Source organism: Parasteatoda tepidariorum, chromosome 8 (genome assembly GCF_043381705.1).
Source record: "Parasteatoda tepidariorum isolate YZ-2023 chromosome 8, CAS_Ptep_4.0, whole genome shotgun sequence".
Taxonomy (NCBI): Eukaryota; Metazoa; Arthropoda; class Arachnida; order Araneae; family Theridiidae; genus Parasteatoda; species Parasteatoda tepidariorum.
In genome coordinates, this window is record NC_092211.1 from 20,711,414 (window position 1) to 20,732,995 (window position 21,582).

A 21,582-nucleotide genomic window follows, 5' to 3' on the forward strand; every position below is an offset into this window, starting at 1 on the left:
GAAACTTGATTTAATGAGAAAAGTTTTTTTTTTTAGAGTTTGCATCAAAAAGAGTTATGCTCTTGTGAAATTGCCTGAACCAGAGAAACATTTTTATTGATGATAACATTAAAAAAATATGTTTTATGCTTTATTCAAAATTAGATTTTAATTGAAAATACTATTACTAGTTATATACAAAATATTATCAACGAAACATAACATTATTTTATCCCAAATTATTGAAGGAGTCTAAATGGCAGCTAAAATGTAGAAGTGTTTTTTAAAGAAACAAAAAAAAAGAAGAAAAAAAACACTTGAAAAAATTTTATTAACAAATTGTTAGTTGGAAAAAAAATTAGATCGGAAAGCTTTGATCAAATTTAAGCTAATAAAATAGTAATAAAAATATATTATATACAATTGTTATGAAAGAAAAATAGAACCGTTAGTGCCGAGATCTTTCTTTCTGATAATTAATAATTATATTTGTTAATCGTACCGTTGCTTGTTTTTAAAATTTTCCTATATTAACTTTTTTAAAAAATGCTTTGAAAATTTTCTATCTTTTCATTTATAACAGCAAGAAGAAAAATCAACTACAACAATACATACAAGAGAACAAACTCAGGGTGAAATAAACCGTAGAGATCATGAAAAGCAGCTGTAGCAATAGTCTATAAATCCAAAAGGCTCCTGACCTCCCAGTAGCGACCCAAGAAAAAAACGTAAAGCTCGGCAAAGGATAAGATGATCACAGAGTCTGCAGATGGGACTTGAAAATGACATTTCTAAATTTAAAATTGCATATCTTTTTTCATTGCAGTTTTGTGTGAAAATATGGGGCAGTTCTTTTTAAAATGTATCGGTTTAAAAAAATACATACTACATTTTCCGCTATGTTATATTTAATTTTTGATATATCATTTCAAATTGATATTCTTATTTTTTCATGAAAGAAAAAAATAAGAATGAACGAAAAAAATTTGATGAAAGAAAAAAATAAGTAGAGAGAACAAATCTGAATTTTATTTCTTACGCATTCTAATTGAGATACAAAAACATAATTATTCTAATATAAAAAATATAATCAATGGAATTATTTAACAGATACAGATGTCAGAATACAAATCTCACTCAAAAATTCATATTCTTGTGTCCCGAACACCTTATAATATTTTTTATGTATTTTAAACTATCTCTGTTCTTCAAACGATTTCTTTTGTAAACTAAAAATTATTTACCTTCTACGAGAAGTTCCAATTCAGCCCGGTCTTCACCCACAGAATTGCTGACATGGCAAGAATATCGTCCAGCATCAGAGATTCTGACTTTATTGAATATGAGAACACCGCCTTCTTGTCTAACTGAGGGATCAACATCCGACATTATTCTCTGTCCAGCAATCATTCTATTCCAGCGATATATTGGGACCGGATGACCTTGAGCAATACAGGACAACGTAGTCCGTTGTCCAGTATTGGCTTTCACTCTGATTGACCGATGGATAATTCTTGGGGGTTGATTATGATGCGGGTCTGAAACAATTATATTAGATTAGCAAATATTGAAACAGTAACAAAAACCGAAAAAAAACTTACCACTTTCAACGAAAGGTTGCAAAGTGTTCCCTAAACACAATTATTTATATGGTTTTTTAAAACTTATATAATTAATTTGAGATACTAGATATTTATTAGTTGAACTCGGAATTTAAATTACAGAAAATCTTTGAGACAAAGTTCAAACTTTAATAAGATATTTCTTCGTCATTCACCATCTCAAATTATCTTCATTCGAACTCTTTATTCCTTCTCTTCATTCAGAAAAATCCCACCATTAAATTGGGAATAGTTAAAATGCTAAAAGTGCTTAATTTCGTTACAATTTACCATTCAGTGGGTCTGAGCATCACACAAATGTTAAATATCGCTCATATTTCTTAGGTACGTTATTGTAAAATTTGAATTTTTATGAACTATCTATCAATAACAATATAAAATCTCAATTAGGTTGCTGTAAATAATCGAAGCTAATTGAATATTCCAGATATTTGCAACTGCCCCGTCATTTTACCGTGCACCAGCATAATTAAAGACGTCTTCAGTGTTTATTGATCCTCGTGACAGTTGTCGTAATGCAATAAGCCCACATACTTTTAGACTAATTCGGGAATATATCATACATATCACAATTAGCCTTATTTATTTAAGGCAGTTAACAAAAAACCAAGTTCAGTCAAGGTTCATTACAAACAGCCTTATGAACGGCTTATTGTTCCAAGCCTAAGCAGATATTCAGTCTAATTTTATAATTATTTACAAATGTCTTAATTTTCTTAAAATCATATAGGCTGGTTGCAAAAATCTGAAAATTTCTTGTAGGTTAGAAATTGCTGGAGACTCTGTCCATTATCCTCGTACACGGTGAAAATTCCAGAGACAATTGCAAAGAACTGAATTTTTCAAGTATCATAGAACTTTGACCCATGAACTGCATTAAACGCAATGATAGGGAATAAAAATGCTCACCAGTGACGATGATCTTTGAATAGTTCATGCTCACTTTCTTTTCCCTCGTTATGGCATTTTCTGCATGACATCTATAACTAAGAGTGGCATCTCTTTCTGATATATCACGAAAGTATAAATTTCCATCTTCTAGTAATCCATATTTTCCTAGTTAATAAGATAAGAAAAAAAAACGAATAAAGTAAAGTTAGGTGAGTCTGTGGACAATTCTGCGAAATCGTAATAGAAATCTCATTATTTTCTTTTGCTACATTATACATGAATACTATTCGTGAATAATTTATGTATATTCACTTAATTTTCATGCATGTCTATTGATATTTTGTTGTTATGTTCTAATTTAATAAAACCAAGTAAATTCTTTTGTTCAACCGGTCGTTAGAGTTTTGATGTGATTGCGCACCTGGGTAGGGGAAATAATTCTTGATAAAGAATGCAACTAATTCATTTAAAATAATAATTGTACCTAAATGTTCTGGATGAAAGATTTGTGTCAACAAATATTATAATATTTAAAGCGAATTTTTCAACATTTTGATTTAAAAATTAAACAAATGAAAGAATTAAAAAAAAATTAAATATAAAAGAAATAACTTGTTGAACTGTGTTAGTTATCTTTAATAATGTGCCGTATTTTTTTAGTTTCTCTTCTGGCTACTCAGAACAAAATATAATTTTTTATAGTAAAGGAAAAATGCCCCTTACTTCTTTGGCAGAAGATGCACAAATACTTCATTTTGGTAGGAGTGACTGGAAGATCTTTGATTTAAGGTATCCGGCTAGTTTCGACAATTTTTTTTAAAAATATTAATAAAAAATTTAGAAAATTATAGTCTAATTGTTTTTTTCTGTGTAAGAACTTAGGAAACTAGCAAATTTTTTTTATTATTTTCTTTAAATGGCCATTTTTAGGTGAAGATATTGCAGTTTCTTGCATTTCGCTAACCACTGGAAAAAGAAATTTCTACTGCCCGATGCAAAAAAAAAATTTTTTTTGAAAGGATTTTATTTAGAAGGTTATTAGCTATGTTTTAAACTATTATCTTGAAAGCAAAAACATATACTACTGAGTAAGCGGTCAATATAATTAAATTATAATAATTATAATTTAAGCATATAATATAAATTTATAATAATAATAATAATTTCCGCTCTTGTCTTAGCGAAAAAACGTAATCAAAAATAAAATTTTACAGTTTTCTCTTAGTTCAAAGGAAGTCTGCTATTATCATAAACACTCCTGAGAAATTGTAGACAAATATTTTAAAAACAATATGAGATATTGTGTTTTAGGTGGAGTAAAAGGTAAAAAATCTGATTTTGAGAGAACGTAAAATTCATTATTCTACCCACTTTTATCACCTTGCACAAGAACTGCTATAACTTAATAAATAATTGTGCAAATAAAAGTTAAGTATTTTTAGAACGCTAAGAGTACAGGAATTCTATATTTATAATAAACTAGATTTCGAGAATTTTGTCTAAAATCATGTTTTTGTTAGTGCGCTTTTAGAATGGCTGTTTACAAAAAAAAAAGAAAAAAAAAGAAAGACATTGTGGTACATTACATTAGACATAGTGCTATTGAGAAATTGCTTAATTTTAAGGGATTTTATGCAACTGCAATTATACGGAATGTCCGAAAAGGGTTATGAACGTACGTTTAAATACTTATATTCACTTAGTATGCGTTGTAGTACGCACCATTCATCATAGTACAGAGATATTGAGAAACTGTTTCATTGTCAGGTATTTTATACAAATAAATGGAAGTTCCGAGGAAATGTTATGAATATTTACGCACTTGTCTCTTACAGAACAAAACGATATAGCTATATTTTTCTTTGACGCTCCTAATAATAAAACTTAGAAGAAATGACACTTAGTTAATCAAGTATAGCCTGCCTATCACAAGAAATTCCCTAGGTGATCGTCTGAAGCATTGTTGGTGTCAATATTTTGGCGAGGATCGGCGCGAGAATCATCAAAATCTCTTCTCTCTAAAATAGCGTATTTTTGTTTCCATAGCAACAGGCTGACCCAAATTGTGCGGCTGAAATTTAAATGAAGATAAATGTAGCAGACACTTTAGCAATGTAGTGTTAAAACTAACTGAAATTTCATCAAATACATTTCTATCTCTTATCGCAAACCTCTCGGTCGGTAGGGCGCTGGGCCCATGTCCAAGAGGTCGTGGGGTCGATCCCCGCTCTCCGAAGACTCTCCGTGTAGTAAATGATGACTGATGTACGTTAAATCTGTCGAGTCTCAAGGTCGTTCATGTTCTCATAACAAATCATACCTCAGGGGGTTCTGATCCAGGAGTTACCTTGTCTTCTGGATTGGTTCAAAATTACAAAGCTACGAAGTTGAACATTAGTAGTCGTAAACCCAAAATAGGGTTGGCTGTTCAACGGCTGTTATAAAAAAGAGAAAAGAAAAATATTCTCTCCGTGGGCTATCTCTTTGACCAAGATTGACCTAATTCTGTTTTGAAAGTGTTGTTTGCGGTTCAGATATTTTTTCATATGTAAGTTTATTCAGTTAAAAGAAATGAAATATTAAATTTGAAAAAAAAAAAATAATAATACTTACCGCTAATCATTCCAGGTGTGATTAAAAAACCATCGACCCTTTCCCACGATGTTACTTTGACGTAATCTTTGACAAAACTTGGTACGGAACAGCGTAGTAATGCCATATTCCCTCGTAGCACGAATTCGTCAAACAGGTGTATGTCATACCTTTGATTCACAACTGCAAAAAATAATTAAAAATTTAATTATCATCATAAATTATTTTTCAAAGTTAATCAAATGTATGACAAGCATAATTAAGTTCAGTCATTGCAAAAATAATAAAAGCATTATGTCAAGTCGTAACTAAGTTGAAATTCGAAAATATACTAATAAAAGAAATTGTGAATCTGTACAGTTTGGATTCTTAATTATTAAAAAATTTTGAACAGCCGTATTTTTGAAAATATGGCAACAGTATTTTACTCAGTGTAGCTATAGAATATTTGGGCTCAGTAATATTATTATGCGAGGGCTGTGCTTTAATTAAGAACCGTTTGAAAATAAAAACCAAACTAAAGAATATTTTCAGGACGCAAATTTATTTTCTGATTCTACATAAGTTTCTCTTTTTTTCTTCTTCAAAATAGTGGCCAAGTTTTCTTAAACACTTATCATACCTTACAACTACACTGCTGGCCACCGTAAATACAACACCCTGAAGGAAGCATGCAAATAACATGAAACTTACAACATACATTAGCGGAGGTGAGATATGCAAATGATTAGAATTTCAATTATGCACAATTTCAATTAGAATTGTACAAATGCTGAACAGCTGCGTTATGCACCAAAACACTGGTCCTGCACCGGGTATTATGGTTTGGGGCGGTATTGGATATCAATCTCGCACTCTTTTAGTACGTGTTGCCTGTACTTTCAACAGCCAGCGCTACATCTCCGATGTGCTGGAGCCAGTTGTCCTTCCTTACGTTCAAAGCTTGCCCACAGCCATATTTCAACAGAATAATGCGTGACCACACGTGGCACGCATTGTCCAAGCGTTCTTCGTCAATCGCCAGATTGAATTGCTTCCCTGGCCAGCTCGCTGATAGAAAACATTTTGTCCATGATTGCTCAACGATTGACCCGATTACATCCCCAGCTGCCACACCAGATCTACTTTTGCAACGTGTGGAAACTGCTTGGTTTGCTGTACCCCAAGAACAAATCCAAAGTCTCTTTGAATCAATGCCGAGGCGTGTGGCCGCGGTGATCTCCAACAATGGCGGCTACTCTGGTTACTGATTTTGGCAGGAAGCACACTTCACAGAAGTTTATAAATTTAATCATTTGATACTTGGTCAACATGTTATCTACAAAATAAATTTTGCTGTGATATCACTTGTCTTTCTTGGGGTTGCAATTTGTGTTGCCAGCAGTGTAGATTTAGATAACCTTCTTCATAGTAACTTGCCACCTGCTTCGATAACCAAGAGGTCACGACCGTTTTCACGTCTTTGCCATCGTTATACTGGTTGCCACTGGTTATTTGTTAAACTTGAGTATTTTAAAGACACAGAACTGATCGTACAGATTACCTACACAGCTGTAACCGAGCACACTTGTTTCCAAGGAATGCCTGGACACGACGCAAGCACTCGTTGCGACGGAAGCGTCACTTATTAGTGTACACAATAAAACAGCCCTTACTTGAAAAAATAGCCCTCGTATTTACTTTGAGCCTTTAATCGAAGCTCTAAGTATATTAGCAACAATGTTCTGAAAAAAATATAGGTCATAGCTTGATTAAAAATTGTACTTTGATTTTCAGCTGGAAAACTTAAGTGCAGAAATTTTTAATTTAACTTAATGAAATGTTTACCTAACATTAAAATAAAAAGAAAAATGTAGCATTTTATAATGATATTTTTTAATTAATAAGTTTTACCCTACCTCATGGTGAAAGCATAACCTAATTAAAAGATTGACCTGAAGCAATAAATCTGATGAAAAATTTATTCTTTGTTTCGTAGTTATAATTTTAAACTCCTTGTTGGAAATTCTGAAACTTTTAAGCTTTTTAATTTTTTAAAACTTTTTACATTTGCCATTATCTTTGACATCTTTTCTTTAAAAAATTTATTGCTAATTGGTGGTTATTTTCGTAATATTCATGAAAAGATTATTAGTTTTATGCTAATTTGTTTTTGTAGAGTAATTTCTATGTAAATAAAATTCTTTTTCATTTTCTTAATTGTTTATTGTGAACCGACAAAACTTAATTCGACAACATATGATGAATTTTTGAAATGGCTTGTATTAACGATATTTAATAATTGTTTTTCTTTTTAGTAAAAAAAAAGAAAAAGAAAAGGAAAAAATTCTTAAAAAATTCAAAATTACTCTTTGAAACATATTATGATATGATATACTTACAATTTTGGGAACATGTTATTTTTTTTAAAAAAGAAGTAAAAAGTGGTAACATAATATATTTTATTTTTAAATACAATTATAAAAACATATGCAACGGACGCAATATTTTATTAATATAATTATATTTTCATTCATATTTATTTCTTTTCAAGCTAAAGGTGGTAGGTAAAAATAAAAAATTATTAAATTTTTTTTAAAATCCATATATGATTTGCGTTTTTATACATTGGCAATTTGTTGAGGAGTTAAGGTGATTTGCTGTTATTATTAAATTTTGCCTCTTCCCTATTTACCTATTGGGGGATGGAGAATAACAAAACTTTTTTTCTTAAATAGAAGAAATCAACCATTATTCTTTTGGCAAAATCTCTATATTATTGAAAAATATATTGACAAGTAAAATTCTTACATTTTATTCATTCATTAGACAGTCCAATACTCTTTGTACGTGCATATATCATTTGTGGAGATTTATGGATGTTTTTTCGAAACGCATTTTCATGCAACACATGATTTTTTGAATTTATATAAATTAAAGAATTTACTAATTCAATGAAAACGTATTTTGACGAAGCAAATGAAAATCATCAAAACGAAAAGCTAAAAATGAATATAAGATAATTTAAAATTAGTTAAAAATTATCGGAATATATGGTTGGTAAATTGAACAATTCAAAAGAAAATGAAGAAAACTTCTCATTTTAGGTGTAATATAATAATATAATTCGAAAATTAATAAGACATATTCTAAATAAGAAACTAAAAACACCTATTACCAATAATGCGACTCTAAAAACTACAAATATATTGACCGAATTTTAACAGAAATTTTCAAAACATTACACCAAAGACAAAATTACGAGTTATAATAACGCATGATGGGTAACTAAACGTAACATGGAGATAATAAAATGGTAAACTAAACAATACCCGAGAAAATGAAAAAAAAGGCATGAAAAGTATGTAATGAATGTCATATATGTAGTAGAAAATGCAATTTAATTTTGTGAATATAAAAGACAGTAAAAATATTAAAATATAATAAAAATGAAGAAATAAAGATGCGATTTAATATATATATTTATTTCACAGTATGCTTTCATAAAAATGATTAAACTAAAATTACTTTGGGGAGGAAAAAAAAATAGAACTCTTTTTCAATAACCCTACCCTGACCTCGTAAGAGATAAAAGTTACTCTAATTTTACGCTTTTTGTGAGAAACAAGTTTTTTTTCCTGTACCCGCATCTTTTTTATATCCTTACAAGAACAACGCAACAGTTCTAGTTAAGAGAGTACTTTAGTTAAATGGTACGTGACATACGGGAAGTAAATTAGAAATCGATTTTACAAGAACAAAAAGAAGTTGTGAGAATAAAAGTTTTAAGCATTTGTTACATTAATTCTTTTAACCATTACAACTCTTCCATTCCGAGTTAACTTTTGTTTTGTACGTTGATTTAGAAAAAAAAAAAGTCAATTTGTTGAATATAATTTTCGATTTCTGCGTAAATTATTTAACATAAAGCGAATCACTCATCGCGTGAAAGAACTTTCATGCTTATGAGTATTTTTTAATTTCTAAAATATTTACAAAATTAAACTCTATTTATATTATGCAATATACAAAATTTTTATATTATTCTTAGTTTTAAATTTCTTAAAATAGGTTTTCTTTGCCCCCACTTTAAGTAACAACCATCAAATTTAAAATATGCATTTTTATAAGTTAACTAAGAAGCTAATCCCATCGTTTGCGGCCATTCCCCAGTTCAGATATTAACCTCCTTCAAAAGGATTGTTGCTTCTTTACTACCAGAAATTACGATAAAATGTACTGGCATCCTGAGTGCAGCATCCACGAAATCTGTTTTACCATAATGAAATTTAATACTGCAGTATCTACTTATATTCATATTGAAATTACATTGGAATTAGTGTATGCCAGGCTTTTCATTAGGTAATGGTCAGAGGAGTTAAATTTGTGGTTGAGTTGTGTCTTGTCAAGTGAATGGATAAATGTGGCTTAGTTATCGTTCTAAAGGTGCTGAGTAACGTGAGAGATGGACCATATTAGACTTTTTTGAGTTAAGCAGCTCTGCCATGCTGCTATTTAAGCGAGATTTGTATTCTAGTAGTCCAGTTCGACCAATTGAGGAAGAATTCGACAATCTGAAAACTCTGCGTTGAAGAAATGAAAGAAATATTGTGGTGTCATAACTGAGCTTCGAACTCCTGTTCAGCTGGTCATGAGATTGCTGGACTAGAATTGTCTGCTGAAATATGTACCCAACTGCAAGGAACTAATTGATTTCATTAGGTGTTTACCATATAGTTATTTTTATATGATTATTAGGTATCCGTTGTTGTGTTAGGTATCTGATGATAGAAAATAAAATATTAATTCGTAATTTCTTATCACATATCTTAGCCTTTCAGCTTTCGACGAACGAGTCTCCTTGGCTTTTGTCTTAGTGTGGATAAAATTCTGATTGGAGAAAAACAGTCAATAAATGAAATTTCTCAAGGTTGATTACCATATTTTTAGGTTTATTTCACTGTTTTGGTGGTAGAATAATGTTAAATAATAAGGAAATAAAGCCTCTTGCTTTTTTTCCATTCGAGATCCAACTTGAACTGTTGACAATGAAATAAATGTTTGCCCATTGCATAAAATATAAAAATACTCAAAAAACTGCTCTTTATCCATGAAAATCCAATTTTATAGTTTTAGTTGGAGAGTATTCACAGCATAAAGTTTCATGTTAACTTCAGCACATTTAATGATTTTAAACGAATTTCATATTTTGATATTCATTTTATGAAGTTTGTAATGAGGTGGTGTGAAGAGGTTAAAGGCTGCAGTAAATTATATTTAAGTTTATTAGGTCATTACCATACAGAACGATAATTTTACCAAAATTTGCTTCACATTGAAAAAAGGCCTTGGTAATAATTATAAAAATTTATATCCAAATCACGGTTCCCTTCTGTCGATTTTCGTTAGCGTTTAAATTTCAACACCGGCTTTTTTAATGTTATAAATGGAGGATGGTCGCTTCTGTTAAGCGATCGAATTTTAATTTTATGACTTTTCAAATTGTGATTTCTCAGAAAATATTCGTTGACTTCGCTCATTGACTTCGCTCATTTTTTTCCCTTTTAAAATTCATTCTTCAAAATAATTTAAAAATTAGTGTGCATCTTACATTTTAAATATTTCTCGATTAATATTAAATAATATTAAAAAAATAATAAATATTTATTAAAAGCTATATTTTGCAGGGAATTATTTTCGGATAAACGAATTTTATAATCTTGTCCAAAAAGTATTTCAGTTCGCTTTAAAAGTTTTCGAGATCTGATGAAATACGCAACAAAATGAAATTAAGATTAAGGGCTTTAAACTTCGGATCATTTTCCTAACCTAACTATTGAGACCATATTTCTCAAATTGCTGCTGTCCCCTATATTTTGGGGGTCAATATTTGGGGGTATGCTTATAAGAGGTATGTATAAAAAGAGGTATGTTTATTCAGCGAAAGTACGTTTTCTGTCTGATTTCGCAACTTAAAATATCGTATTAGCTTATTAATTAGTATATTTGATGTCACTTTTTTGAGTCTTGAGGATTGAAACCTAGTGAAGATCCAACCATTATGGATCAAAAGATATTTAGGGTGGTTGCATATCTCTTTCTTCTCCTCAGTTGCATATTTTTTCCATTATTCTAAATTTGCTTTTTAATGTATTTTTTTTTTGGCTTTTGTACATCTTATCAACTTCGCATTAAATGAAAAAGGAAAAAAAAATTTTAATTATTGCATTGCTTCATCTATTTTCCATTTTATTTTCAACCAATTTTATATGGAACTAATTTTTCGTTCAAATGACATCCACCAATATCATTATAAAATGTGGTGAATAAACAAATAATTCACTTCATTGATTTTTTGCCTTTTTTAATAATCCAAGGGGAAACAATATTTTCTATGTGATAGAATTATTTACCAACATGATTTAATTCAATTATCCATTTGCACCATCTCCTTCCTTCATTACATTTTTATCTCTTAATCTTTTAACAATGGCCCTGTGCAAATTACCACAAAAGAAAAAATGTACATTTATTCCACTAAGCTACATCTTTAACATCCATTTTCGATTGTAATTCCAATAAAAACCAAATTTTAAAATGTATCAATTAAAAAAAAAAGCATTCATTCTCCTTTCTAATAAAAGCCCGAAGTATTTTAACATTTAGAGACTTTCACTCAAATGCTTAACAGAAAATTTCTTCAATTACCATAATGCCCATAAAAAGAGAATTATTCCCTTAGATGAAATTAGCTCCATTCTGAGGAAATTCTCATTTGGAGGTTCATAAGCTCTTTTGTATGGAGACTAATCTGTATAGGATTATAGTAATAGGGAAAAGGATAAAAGGAGATCTAGAAAAAAAAGAAAGGTAAAGATATGTTAATGAAAAGGCCGGCTGATGAAAATGTCTTTAGTTCATTTCGTTTTTATTGGGTTTACGTTTATTATATTTCCTTTCTTTCAGAAAGGTAAGCTTATTTTACGCTCTGCTCCCGAGAACATTAATTCTCTAAAACGCTTTTGGCAAAAATTTGAATCGCTTTTGTTTACTTGAACGGCAAGTTGCGAATAAGAAAAGCCGAGTTTTCTCTAAAATGAATTTTTAATAATAAATTATATTTAGTTAAACGTTAATAAAGTAATAGATTGTGTTTTGAATTTTCCGAGCATATCTCAGGAATAGTTTTAAAAATACGTATAGTTTGTTTAATTTAATTTACATATTACTGTTTGCCTAAAGTTTATAATATATTGCTGAAAGTAAAACATTTGCTTAACTTTAATATTGTAAAAAGTTAGCTAGAGAAGCGAGAGTTATTAAATTAAAAATAACTGAAGTTACTTTTTTATTTGAAGGAGTTTTTTTCTTGTAAAGTGTATGTATCCTAGCAAATGTGTTGAAAATAAAAATTAAATTAGAAAATGTCAGCGTGCTTTTATTAACAGAATTATGCTAAAATAAATTATTAAAAAAAATTTGTCTTTCAATTTTATACGAGAATAGAGGTTTTGAAATTTGAAAAAAAAGTAAAATTTAATATATTTGCATTAAATATTCTGAAATAATAAGTTACTTGATTAAATATATTCATTAGGAAACTTGTGCGCTAATAACCTGTATAAAAGTATATTGACAGAAACTACTCTTTTTAGTAGGTATCACTTTAAATCTAATTTAACTAGAGATATTAGTAGTCTAAACTAAAAGTTCTTAAAAAAACAGTACGATTAAGAGCTAAATTAAATACTTTCATTTTTTGTATAATTTCAAAATTTTTATGTTTTATCTTTTTTACTGGAGTAACATTCATGAAACATATTCTTATAATTTAATAATACTCTACCAATAGCTGTTTCTAAAAATAAAAAAAAAGCATTAACTCTCTTTCATTATTTAAAATTTACTGTTAGCGAGAAAAAAGATAAAGCAATACATTTCAAAAAGTTTAATAGTTTATGAATTACCAATTTTGAAAGCAATTTCTAGCTAATAAACTCAGAACATAGAAATTGTTTTTTTTTACCTAAATTGCGTGCATTTTACTAAGTGCAAACTTTAAAAAAAATTAAAATAAGCTTCCGATTATCACAAATAAGAGGAATATAATTTCATGAGTAACCTGTAAAAATTTTCGGATAAAATCACAGTTAAAAGTATCGGCACTCAACGTGCGGGTACTTTTTACCATAAAATTCATTTTTACCGTAATTTTTACAGTAACGTTTATTTAATTAGAGTGATTCAGAGATTTTGCGGAAACTGTAACTGAAAAAGTTACGGCATGTCAGCTTTTTTTGTTCCATAACATCTTCCTGTAAAATTAATTTTAATTTTACATTAAATTAATTAATTAATTAAATTAATTTTACAGGAAGATGTTATGGAACAGAAAAAGCTGACCTGCCGTAACTTTTTCAGTAACAGTTTCCGTAAAATCTCTGAATCACTCTAATTAAATAAACGTTACTGTAAAAATTACGGAAAAAATTAATTTTATGGTAAAATGACTTTTTTGTACGATACGCCTAAAGTGTCGTTACTTCATACGATAATTTGATCCTAAATTTTTTGCGATGTAGTTGGCGATATTATCTGCTACATCAAAGAGTTAGCTGTAATCTATATTGAACATCATAACATAAAAGGCACAATATTTTTTTAAGTGCTTTCAAATTGATGAAATGTTTTTTTTCCTCTATAAAACATGAAACAGGAGGCTGAAAGGGATAAAATTATTATTTAATTCTTGGAAAAATTCATCAATTCTCTCAACCCAAAAAAATATACTTTAACGAAAGGGTTACAGGAAATAAATCCAATCTCATTTGAAGTTAGTAGTATATGTCATTCATAAGTATGCTGCACATTTCTCTACACTAATGTCAAAATTTTTCTTTACTTTTTTTGTACTGAAAAAAAAAGCAAATTATGTTTTGTTCAAACAAAAAGTACTTGAAAATAAAAATATTTTTATTGTCGGATCATTTAGTGATCATTTAACCATACGTGACCATTTAACCATCATTTAACCATACCAGTACGTGATCATTTAACCATAAGAACCACATTCAGAACCATACCTATTGACGGTATACAAGCACATCCAAATAAGTTTTCATCAGAAATGTAACTTTGTTTGACAATTCTGAGCCTGGATCAAGACATTGTTTTATTAAATTCATATTTAAAATGATTTTTAGATATTATTGTATTATTAATGCATTTGTTTAGATTGTGCTCATGATATAAATGATTATTAAAAGTTAAAACTGATGTCAAAAATAAATCATATTATTTTAGGCCATATATGTTGCCAATGACTTAATTATTGACTTACCTATTTTTAGTAATGAAAAAGTATTTATAGTAATAATTGTTTTTAGTAATGATAAAATAAATAAATTAAATTACATAAATAATCGTTATTAAAATATGTAATAAATAATCACTCTTATTCACTATTACCTAAGTCTATTCCAACATAAAATCTTTCCAGCATCAATTAATTTCTATATCTAGGTCAAACACTCAAACCTTGAAAATTACAACTTTAAGACAAAATCCAATAAACAGATCTAAAAATATTCACGTCTTCCGTTATTTTCCTTACTTTGTGTACTGTGCGTATCGTGGCATAGTGGAAAAAAGTAGGCATGGTTAATAAGGTGGTACAATTTAGCACCATATTATAAAAGCAGCAAATTTAATCGATTTTTCTTTACTAATTAACTTTCAAATTAACTCTTTTGGTTGTAGCAAATTCATATTATATTAGAGCTTAGAGGGCTCTATAAATATATTTGACCTAAAAATGTACCGAGAAGAAAATATGGTTTGAAATTACCAGAGTATGGTAAGAAAAAACACACCAAAAAGGTCAGTAATTTTTACCGAAGCACTTTGCTAATAATTTTGGTAAAATTAATAATAAAATATGATTTTACAATACGTCATAAAATTTTTTCATCAAACCTTAGAGTATTGGCATAAAACATGTCATGGTTAAATTTAATTTTTAGTTTTGCATTTTTTAATAAATATGTTTTAATAAGAACTATTTTAAAAACCACAACTTCCGGTAAATCACTCCTATATGAGGGGATAAATTACGGAATGAATGGTTTGAATACCAAAACTTTGGTATTATTAATCGGAATTACACTGTTCGAATTTCCATTCTAAAATTATAGTAAAAAAACTAACATAATTTAGATTATTTGTCTCTTTTGTTTGAATATGTTAAAATAACAATTAATTAAATAGTTATTAAACCGTTTTTTCCAGAAATTNACTGAAAAAGTTACGGCATGTCAGCTTTTTTTGTTCCATAACATCTTCCTGTAAAATTAATTTTAATTTTACATTAAATTAATTAATTAATTAAATAATTTTACAGGAAGATGTTATGGAACAGAAAAAGCTGACATGCCGTAACTTTTTCAGTAACAGTTTCCGTAAAATCTCTGAATCACTATAATTAAATAAACGTTACTGTAAAAATTACGGAAAAAATGAATTTTATGGTAAAATAACTTTTTTGTACGATACGCCTAAAGTGTCGTTACTTCATACGATAATTTGATCCTGAATTTTTTTACGACGTAGTTGGCGATATTATCTGCTAAATCAAAGAGTTAGCTGCATTCGATATTAAACATCATAATAATAAGTGCACAATATTTTTTTAAGTGCTTTAAAATTGATAAAATGTTTTTTTTCTCTCCATAAAACATGAAACTAGAGGCTGAAAGGGATACAATTATTATTTAATTCTTGGAAAAATTCATCAATTCTCACAACCCAAGAAAATATACTTTAACGAAAAGGTTGCAGGAAATAAATCTAATCTTATTTGAAGTTAGTAGTATACGTCATTCATAAGTATATTGCACATTTCTCTACACTGATGTCAATATTTTTCTTTACGTTTTTTGTACTGAAAAAAAAACAAGCTCCAACAGAAAGTACTTGAAAATAAAAATATTTTTATTTACGGGTACGTGACCATTTAACCATAAGAACCACATTCAAAAACATACCTATTGACGGTATACAAGCACATCCAAATAAGTTTTCTTCAGAAATGTAACTTTGTTTGACTATTCTGAGCCTGGATCAAGACATTTTTTTATTAAATTCAAACTTAAAATGATTTTTAGATATTATTGCATTATTAATGCATTTGTTTAGAGTGTGCTCATGATTTAAATGATTATTAAAAGTTAAAACTGATTTCAAAAATAAGTCATATTATTTTAGGCCATATATGCTGCCAATGACTTAATTATTGACTCAATTCTTTTTAGTAATAAATAAGTATTTATAGTAATAATTATTTTTAGTAATGATAAATAAATAAATAAAATTATATAAATAATCGAACTTCATTAAAATATGTAATAAATAATCACTCTTGTTCACAATTACCTACATCGACTCTAACATAAAATATTTTCAGTATTAGTTAACATCTATATCTAGGTCAAGCACTCAAACCATTAAAATCACAACTTTAAGACAAAATCCAATAAACAGATTAAAAACTATTCACACCTTCCGTTATTTTTTTTTACTTTGTGTACTGTGTTTATCTTGGCATAGTGGAAAAAAGCAGGTATGGTTAATAAGGTGGTACAATTTAGCATCATATTATAAAAGCAGCAAATTTAATCGATTTTTCTTTACAGATTAACTTTCAAACTAACACTTTTGGTTGTAGCAAATTCGTACTATATTAGAGCTTAGAGGACTCTATAAATATATTAAACCTAAAAATTTACCGAGAAGAAAATATGGTTTGAAATTACCAGAGTATGGTAAAAAAAAACACACCAAAAAAGTCAGTAATTTTTACCGAAGCACTTTGCTAATAATTTTGGTAAAATTAATAATTAAATATGATTTTACAATACGTCATAAATTTTTTCATCAAACCTTAGAGTATTGGCATAAAACATGTCATGGTTAAATTTAATTTTTAGTTTTGCATTTTTTAATAAATATGTTTTAATAAGAACTATTTTAAAAACCACAACTTCCGGTAAATCACTCCTATATGAGGGGATAAATTACGGAATGAATGGTTTGAATACCAAAACTTTGGTATTATTAATCGGAATTACACTGTTCGAATTTCCATTCTAAAATTATAGTAAAAAAACTAACATAATTTAGATTATTTGTCTCTTTTGTTTGAATATGGCAAAATAACAATTAATTAAATAGTTACTAAACCGTTTTTTCCAGGAATTTCTTCCAAGGTTTTGTTTAGCAGAAATGTCATTTTCATATATTACGATAATTTTAACGGAATTTTTTCTGCTTCCAATAGGCTATTTCTTAGATGTGAAAAAAAACTATCTTTTCTAACAGGATCTGCATAAATAGTTTTATTCGTAGGTACTTAGAAAAAGCCACTCTTAAAAATATTCATTTTTCTAAGCGATTTTCTAAGCGGTATGCAACACAAAAAAGACTAAAATAAATTAAATTATTAGAATTGTAAGCAATGGAGAAGCAAGAGTAAAACAAGCGGAAAACAAAATCGGTTTTACAATGCCGTAATTCAATCTATAAATTTTTTCCTGGCATTGTATCCTGTATATTTTTGGAATTGCCCGGCCGGGGCAGTATTCAGCCGACTGGAAGGGATTCAATTTAGAAGGATCACCTCTTTCTCTGCGTGCTTCAAATTCCGTTTATTTTGTTACCAAAAGAATGAAAAATAAATTCATGGTTGGCTGATATCAAAAATTCCTGCGATACCAAAGCGAAACGATTGCCTTTTGATAACGTGAACTACTTCCAGTTTTTTTTTCTACAGAGTTGTGTTTTCTGTGTGCTTTGATTTTCTTTACCGTTTCTTTTGATTCGGATGGAATATTTGAAAAACTATTATTATTTGAAAATTAATTCACTTTGAAATATATTTAAAAAGAAATCGAATGCTTTGCAAACTCTTCGTTTCTTTTTTGAAAGAATTCTATAAATTGTATGGATTCTAATATTGAAGTTCATTTAGATTTTCTCCTTTTTTCCCCTTCGATTTGAGATTAGACTGCATTGCATTTTCTCTTTTTTTGTTTACTCTACATTTTCTCATTTCTTGATTTTCTTTATTTTTTACACTTTTGATCTTTTCATTTCGTCTTTGACCTGCGTTAAAATGTTTGTTATATATCAGTTTATATCAGTTATATATCAGGCTTTTAACGTAATGTTTCAGTTAAAATTTTAAAGTTTGAAAATCTAACATTAAAAATTTTTTCTTGCAGTTTTACTGCTTAAAGAGTCTAATTTTTTTTTAAAACTTCAAATAAATATCAATGAAAAGTTATTTTTGTAAAAATTAAATCTTGATTCTATTCTGATCTGAAAAGATTTAGTTTGTTTCTTAATATTACAAAAAATAACAATAATAATTTAAAAAACTAGATTGGTGCATTCTAAGCAAACAAAGAGATCAAATTAAATCTCTTTCCATCTTTTCTTCAAAGGTCTTTTTAGCCATTTTACGTATAATCACCATTGGAAGTATACTTATCATCAGAAGTTAATTTTTATTTTAAGGAAAACTGTCATTTAAAATCTAACCATGTTTATTGTTAAAGGACTAAAAAAAAATATTAAATAAAACGATTGAAGTTGTTTCTGGGACTGGTATAGTGAAATAATAGACGCAATTCTTTGATCATCCAATAATACTCTGTAATTTCTAGAGCTTGCATGGGCTGTTAAAAATCCGGATCAAATTGCGGTAAAAAATACCGACACTCAGTTTGCCGGTACTTTTTACTGCAGAATCCATTTTTACCGAAATATCTTACGAAACAAAAAAAAAACCCGATTTACTGTAAAATTTACAGAGATAATTATCGTAAAATCACTGAACTAATCTTATAAATAAGTATTATTATACTAATTACGGTATAATGTTTTTAAAGGTAAAAACGGGTCTCACTAAAAAGTGAAGTCTTACGGTAAAAGGATTTCACGGTATAATAAATTTTACGTATAATCCACCCAAAGTACTTCATAGCGTAACTTGATGCGGTATTTTTAACTGACTGGTCCTACGAGGTGCCATCGGAGTTTAGTGGAGGTTGTGCTATTGTCCTTCAACTTGTACTGAATTTAGTATCGATCAATATTTATATACTACGATTAGAGAAATTCTTTTTTGAAACATATAATTTCAGAGTTTCATTTGCTAAAAATATATATATTTTATGTCATTTTGCAATAAATTACTCTTAAAAATGAACTATGCAGTTTTGAGGGCCCAGAAATTTAATAGAAAGCAAAAAAAAAAGTAGATTTTAAAAATGCTAATTTTTACAATCTTAATTCTGCGAAAATTAAAATGTCCATCATGAAGTTCAAAATAAATATAATTTCTTTAAATGTGTGGCTTATTTTATTTGCAATGCTATTTTAACGGGTTCTGCGCAAGTATTTCTAACGGGATTCAGAAAAATGTAAAACTATTTATTGCGATCAAACATAGCCATAAACCCATACATTTTCTGTCATTGTCTACCACCTCGTTTCACTTTAATAGCTATTCTCAGTTTTAGAGAACATGCCATTTGATTTCTGACTTACAAAAAAAGAAACTCTGTTCCACCATTTCCCAATTGTATCATTGAAGGTAAAATACACATTGCCAAAAAAGAAGAAATAAAAACAATGCCAGAGGGAAAACTGTTAAATAAATCGTTTTTTATTTTGCTTTCAGACGAAGTAAAAAAATAGGAAATAACTTCAAATACCAAACGATAAAAAATTCTTGGAAATAGCTTTGCTGTGGCAACGGTAGTTTTCCCCGGAAGTTGTAAAAAAGTCAATGAATTTTAAATTTTCAGGCAATCTATGGCCACACTTTATATGAGGACGCAGGTGGTGTTTGTGTTTGTAAAAGATGTGCCTCGGTGATGTTATGGGAGGGAAAAACTAATGTCCTGTAAATTTTGTGTTAAAAATGTCGCATTTGTTCCCATTTCGAGAATAAATATTCGTCTTTTAAATTGCCAGAAAAGTTCGAAGGAGCATATTTATGCTTAGAATTTACGAACGAAAATTTATTTGCATTAATATAGTTTTTGAAGTAAAAAAATGAGAAACAGTTATGTTGAGTAAATAATAGTGAATAAAACGTAGCTTTTTTGGACTTGTATTTGTATTTAATCAAAAATAATTGATTGATTATTGATAAAATTTTTATCCTAACAAATCAGCTACAAATTTATTTTTAAAGAGCAGATGCGAGTTATAATTATCGTAATACACTGTGAAAATTTGAGATCAAATTACGTAAAAAAGTATCACAGCTTAGGGTGAAAACTTTGCGAAAAAAATATCTAATATATCGTAATTTTAGCAGAACACTGCTACAAATTTCACAAAAAATGGTTAAATAATAATTCATTTAATTGTTTTTAATCATATTTAAGCAAAACAGTCAAATATTCATAAATAAGATGGTTTTCAAACTGTTAAGTGCGAGAAAAACGTTTATTAACTGTTTTCGCCTAACACGATTAAACAACCAGAATTTTACCACACCAACTAAATTCATATAATGAAGTCACTTAGTTCCTTGCAGCTGGGTACCCCTTATAGCCGAGAGGGTTAATACGGAGTGAACGGGGTTCGAATCCAGCGTTCATGTTTCTTCCATTCCCTTCAACACATGCAGAGTTTTCAATGTCATGCACTACACAATTTGTGACCCTGGGCTATTAGAATACGATTCTCTCATTCATGCATAGATGGCAGCACCACAAAGCTGCTAAACTATCTCCAATGTCCAGTTAAATTTCTTTTTGACAGTTTTGAAACCATGCTGGCAGTAAATAGTTAAACCACATAGTTCTTGATTTTTTAACCATAATAATTGTAAATGATTTCAAAACCGCAAAGTTAAAGAAAAGTTCCTTACCATAAACTTTGCGGTTAGTTAGAGGGACAGACTGCTGTTGGGTTTCTTACCATAATTTTGGAATGGAAATTCTGACGGTGTAATATTTACTCTAAGATAACTGTATCACTGTTATTAAATATAACTTTTAAAATTGTGGTATAAAATTTTACATTAAAAACGGATTTTATGTACAAATGGTTATTACGAATGCTGCACTCAGAAGGCAGAACTGTTTACCGCACTTTAATCTAGAATTATTTACCATGTGGAAACTTATTTGTTGATTTTTTTTGAGAAATATCAGCGAAAAATAACATTATGAATAAATTTAAGTGCAAAAAAAAGTTTTCCATTCGAAATATTTGAGTATTTAAAAACGTAATTACGTTAAAATAATTATAAAGAAAAGCAAATTTAAATTCTAAAATGCAAATTTTGAAGTAGTTACTTTATATAAAGCAAAGTTTTACAAATTAAGAGTATTTATTTATCATTAAACTTGTCTGTAGATTTTAAGATATTAATATATAATTATTCATTTTAATTATGATTATTTACATTTATTCATTATATACAAAACATACAGATGAAAAG

At 28.7% G+C, this 21,582-nt stretch overlaps 1 protein-coding gene across 1 annotated transcript in view; it reads right to left on the reverse strand.

Moving 5' to 3' along the window:
• The window catches only part of LOC107446015 (cell adhesion molecule Dscam1-like), a 188,791-nt gene that overhangs the window by 100,567 nt on the left and 66,642 nt on the right, over positions 1 to 21,582 (reverse strand). Inside the window, exons 3-5 of the mRNA XM_043052767.2 lie at positions 5,106 to 5,267; positions 2,511 to 2,657; positions 1,224 to 1,517 (exon numbers count right to left, since the gene is read on the reverse strand). Coding sequence (XP_042908701.2) covers positions 1,224 to 1,517; positions 2,511 to 2,657; positions 5,106 to 5,267 — 603 coding nt within the window. The remainder of the gene's footprint in view (positions 1 to 1,223; positions 1,518 to 2,510; positions 2,658 to 5,105; positions 5,268 to 21,582) is intronic.